This window comes from Setaria italica, chromosome V (assembly GCF_000263155.2).
Source record: "Setaria italica strain Yugu1 chromosome V, Setaria_italica_v2.0, whole genome shotgun sequence".
NCBI classification, from domain to species: Eukaryota; Viridiplantae; Streptophyta; class Magnoliopsida; order Poales; family Poaceae; genus Setaria; species Setaria italica.
Window position 1 is genome coordinate 37140860 of NC_028454.1, and position 5420 is coordinate 37146279.

At 45.7% G+C, this 5420-nt stretch overlaps 1 protein-coding gene across 1 annotated transcript; it reads right to left on the minus strand.

Annotated features, from left to right (window-relative positions):
* Positions 1–1411: 1411 nt before the first annotated feature.
* LOC101770995 (pentatricopeptide repeat-containing protein At3g58590) lies at positions 1412–3388 on the minus strand. Its single transcript, XM_022826724.1, has 2 exons — positions 1936–3388; positions 1412–1860 (listed from the first exon to the last, which is right to left on the minus strand). The coding sequence occupies exons 1-2, from the start codon at positions 3386–3388 to the stop codon at positions 1412–1414; spliced, it is 1902 nt and encodes a 633-aa protein (XP_022682459.1).
* Between the last annotated feature and the right edge of the window lie 2032 nt (positions 3389–5420).

The window sequence follows — 5420 nt, forward strand, 5'->3', positions numbered from 1 at the left end:
AGTGTTAGTAGGTGCCTATGTCCTAGACCTGTGCTTTATCATATTTGCAACGATTAGCCACATCCTAACTTGCAACAACCGACTGACCTCCTCATACTGCGAAACGACAGCTTGAAGAATTATATGGGATAATCATTCCAAAGCAAACCAAGAGGTCACAAATAAGAATTACTTGTTTGTCAAAAAGGAATCCACGTTTCAGATACACATTGAGTAGCAAAGACATATGGTATAACAGGTATCCTCAAAGTTCCAATCATTCTAAAGCATTGAGTGCAGGTCAACATCAGCTAGATTCAAGCAAAGCATAGTAATAAATGCTAACTTACTGAACCCATTCCAGTCGCTTTAACCTCTCTATTGACTAACACAGCTGAGTGCTCCTTGGCAATTCCAAAACAATTATTGTTTCCTTTTACCCTCCTTTTGGCACCAATAGGGATGGAAGTGCCCTTTTCAGTAAATAAACTGAATCTGAGTATAACAGTAGATTCTTCACCCTCATTACAATTTTAAGCCATGACATGATTATTCAGTTCTTCATATTCCATGGATTACTTGAATATCAGTGACGACACAATCCCTTGGGATATGTACCTTGGCACTCATTTCCATTTAGCTTCCTGGGCATGCACATCTCCCTTCCCTTGTAACTTTCAAAAGGGCAAGGATCAGATTCAAGTGCCCAAGGGTGCATTGTCATTGAAGTTATAGTAAATGGCTGGATCTTGAGGGCTATGTTCCCAGGTTACCAAAATAGCAGACATCCTTCGTGCCTCTTCCTTGTTCTTGCCCAAGCGGCCAAGCCTAATCATGGTGATAACATCGTAGAAGCCGTCATCTTGCTGCTACACAAAGAATGGTGGAATGCAGGATGATGATCTGTGTGATGTGAGATTGATAATAAGTGTGACCTAGAGGAGGGCGAGCTTGCTGCAGCGGTAGAGTCTCTCCACTTGTGTCCTAGAGACCCTAGTCTCGAGCCAGCCTCCTTCACGAAGAAAGCAAGGGTAAGGTTGTCTAGAAATTCCCTTCCCCAAACCCCACATTATATGCGAGATTTCAACAATGGGCAAGTCTTGTAATTAACCAACTTAAGATGGTATGAATAAAGACAAACCAATTTGTGGGAAAACAAAGATGCAAACCGCAATGTTACTGCATGTGCCACTGCCAGAAAACCTTCACTAATGAGGGTGCATAAGTCAACATCTAAATGGATGAACCAAAACAGGAGTGATGATCTTATATATCTTCTATTCTTCTAGTATCTTCATTATGTGCAAAGCTAACCAAAAATGAACATGATCCAGAACATTCTAAACATTGAACTACCAGCAAGACTCATGGGTCAACATGACAAAAGGAACACCTCCACAGTTTATCAAGAAGAATTCTATTTGATCCACTGCTAGCTAAACACTTGTGTCTCTGTTACACCATATGTCTTGCATCCTTGGAGGAATGTGCGCCATATGACACTACTTGGTTGGAAAGGCATGCCTCTAATCACAACCTCAGCTTCCTTCAAATAACCACACTTGCACAGCATGTCCACTACACATATGTAATGCTCCATCTCAGCTTCAACTGAATAATCAGCTTTCATGTTTTTGAATATCTTCATCCCCTCCTTCACAAGTCTACCATGTCTACAAGCTGACAGGACTGCTAGAATTGCTACTTTATCAGGTTTGCAGCCATCCTTTTCCATTGCTTTAAACCATGCCAAGGCCTTATGAGAAAAACCACTAAGTCCAAGGCCAGAAATCACAGCTGTCCATGAGATAAGGTTCCTATCTTTCAATTCCTCAAAGACTCTGAGACAGTCTTCAATTCTACCACATTTAGCATACATATCTAGCAACACATTATCAACATAAGTGTCAGAGCAACCGGAATTGGTTTTGATGATAAGCCCATGAATTGACTTACCGAGATCAAGGCTGTTGTTTTTTGTACAAATGCTCAGCAAGCTCACAAATACATAGTTATCGGCACGGTGCCCCAAAATTCTCATCTGTTTGAAAAATCCAAAAGCTTCAATGCAATCACCATTGCGAGCGCAAGCAGTAATAAGTATGCACCATGAAACAGTATCTCTAGATTGCTGATGTAAAAGTAGCTCCTTAGTTTCTTTGTAGCTGCGAGCTTTATTATACACACCAGCTAAAGCATTCATGGAGACACTACAAGAATCAGGATCCAGTGCAACTCCATAAGTCAAGGCATCGGAAACAACGCCATGTGAAGCATAAGATGATATGAAACCGCTTGAAACATAGTCATTACCACCATGACCCAATCTTGTCACCAATGAGTGAATCTGCTGGAGAGCCAAAAGCGATGGATCCTTGAGAGATGCAGAAAAAGTAACTTCATTCGGTTTAATCCCTGATCGTAACATGTCTCTCAGAATAACCAAAGAAGTTGGACCATCACTATCAGAGTGAGCAGAAATCAGAGCATTCCAACACGTGGTGCTATTCTCAGGAACCTCTTTAAATACTTTATGTGCATCCCTCCAACCAATACAGTTTGCATAGAAATCGACCAGTGAGGTGCTGACAAAGACACTTGTATTGAGATTTCGCTTGATAACTTTTGCATGAATAAACTTCCCATGCTCGTGTCCATTCATACTGGCGCAGGCATAAAGAACACTGGCAAATGTTGTTTCATTTGGCAAATCACCCTGACGTTGCATACTTAAGAAAAGCTCAAATGCTCTCTCTGGGACGTTGCTCCTCGCAAAACCAGTTATCATTGTATTCCAAGAAGCCACATCTCTAAACACCAACTCATTGAACATCTTCTCTGCCACTTGTATAGAACCACAGGTACAGTATGAACTCAACAATGCATTTGCAACTGCTGAGAAGGAATCCATTCCAGTTTTCTTCACGAGACCATGAACTTCCACCGGCGACCCAAACGCAGGCAGCACTGCAACAAGAGAGCCGTCTGATAAGCCATCACTGCTTCTCACGAGCTCCCTGAACCAGAACAGGGCATCGTGCGAGCGTCCAAACTGCACGAACGAAGAGATAAGACAGTTCCAGGTGACCACGCTCCTCACCGTCATTTCACCGAACACCTTGAGCGCTTCGTCGAACCGTCCACTACGCCCGAAGAACCCCACCAGTGACGTCCCCGAGTAAGGCTCGCAGTGGAGCAGCCCGCTCTTGAGGATGTGCGGGTGCAGCTGCGCCGCGCAGCAGGCGGTGGCGGAAGGCGATGAGAGGATTGGCGCGAAGGTGAACGCGGTCGGGGCGACCCCAGCCGCGAGCATGCGCGCGAGGAGCGAGAGGGCTTCGGCTGAGCGGCCGGCGCGGGCGCGGGAGGCGATGAGGGAGTTGAATAGAGAAGCCGAAAGCGGCGGTCGCATCCCGTCGAGCAGGCGGCGGCCGGCGGGCGCGGCATGAGGGAGGTGGCGGGAGCCGGGAGGCGCGCGGCGCAGGTGGGTTGAAGTTAGAATCGCGGCGCGCGAGCGTTCTGCTGCCGTTCGGCTGGGCCCTGTGGCCAAACGGTGTTGATGAATTGTTAGACGTCAGACGTGGCCGGGCGGAGTGTGGATCTTCTTCAATCAGCATGTGAGCCACGACCCACGAACGCTCAATCTGTGTTGCTCGCTCGGCTGAGGCGCTGAGCTAGGAGGGTTTCGCTCGCACGGCCGTGGTTGGCGAATGCCTGGGCGGTTGACTCAACATGGAAAATTGGAAATGATACAACATCCCATATGCCGTACTTGGGCCTAGCTAGGGGCTTGTAGGCCAGCACAGCACAAAAAGGAAGGACTGGACCATACTGGCGAAACAAGGCCCAACTGCCCCAAGTCCCAATTCAACTTGCCATGCCATTGCTACAAGTTCACATTTGTGATCGAAGAGATACAAGATCCAGAAAGATGTGCAGCATGACGAACCGCTGGATCGACTCATTTTTCGAAAAGAGTTTCCATTAGGAGTTCACATTTGTGAAAAAACAGTTTTAAAGAAAAGTGAAATGCAAAAGGTTTACCACTCGCCACTGTATTATTGCTCCTTTTCGATGAATTTTGTCACCAATTTGACCTCTCCCAACTGTTTCTTATCCTACGCCTCTTGCGCTATACCCATTGTGCATCCTACCTTTATTCTTGACGGGCACACAATTCTATTCAAATAGGAGAATAGTTGAGTAAATGAGTAAAGTAGTAGCATTTCTTAGAATATCCGCCTATATTAATAAAGAGTTTGAGATTGGTCTCGTTTGTACTTTTGAAGATCTCTCTTGTAATTCGTAGAGAGCCCAGAAATCAGTGGAAGTGGATCCACCCCTACAACTCATCAAATCTGCAACATTATATACGTGTAAAGTACTAACCATTAGTGTCTTGTGTTAGATAAAGAGATAGAGTCAATCTAACTATAACCTGATTGTGTGCCTGATTGTGTGCGCTGCGCCAAAACTCTGTAGGTAGTTTAGATGTTGTATATCTCTTGTATACGGTTTGAATCTGTTGTAACTAGAATATCTAGATGAGTCTTGGCCAAGCAACTCGGGCTATATATAAGTATTCTCTCCCGTGATCAACTCACGCCAATTAACACGCAATCACCGCTCAGCCTAAGTTGGGGTGTCGGTGTTCTACAATTCCGCTCCTCTAATTTTACATGGTAATCAGAGCATTAAAAAATTAGGATCAATCTACTAGATGGCTAGTTCATCATCCTTCCCGTCCAATCCCTTGCTCGGTCTTCAAGCCTCCGAAAAGCTGTCTCGCCAGAATCATGGCGTCTAGTCAGCCCAGATGCTGGCGATGATCAAAGGTGCTCGTCTCTTTGGCTTCCTCACCGGCGCAAGGCTGCCACCCCAAGAAGAGATCGATGAGAAGCAAGGTGACAAGACAGTGAAAGTCCCAAACCCAACCTACGAGGATTGGGTTGCCTCAGATCAGCAAGTTCTAGGGTTTCTCCTCTCGACATTGTCGAAGGAGGTTCTGCCACAAGTCTCGACAGCGAAGACGGCAGCGCAAGCTTGGGGGGGCGATAGAGGAGATGTTCGCCTCCCATGTTCGAGCAAGGACGATCAACATTCGCCTTGCACTTGCTACAACCAAGAAGGAGTCCCATAGCATTCTCCTAGTTCTACACCAAGATGAAAGGCCTCGGTGATGAGATGGCAGCAGCTGGAAAAGCTTTTGAAGATGAAGAGATGATGTGTTACATCCTCAATGATCTTGATCCCGATTTCAATCCCTTAGTATCTGCTCTTGTAACTAGGGTCGAACCTATCTCTCTCTCTGAATTGTACTCACAGTTATTAAGATTTGAGACTAGGCTAGAGCTTCAACAAGGAGGTAGTGGATCCTCCTCTTCTGTAAATGCTACAGGGAAAGGTGGCCATGGTGGTTTCCAATGAGGCATTGGTGTGGCGGC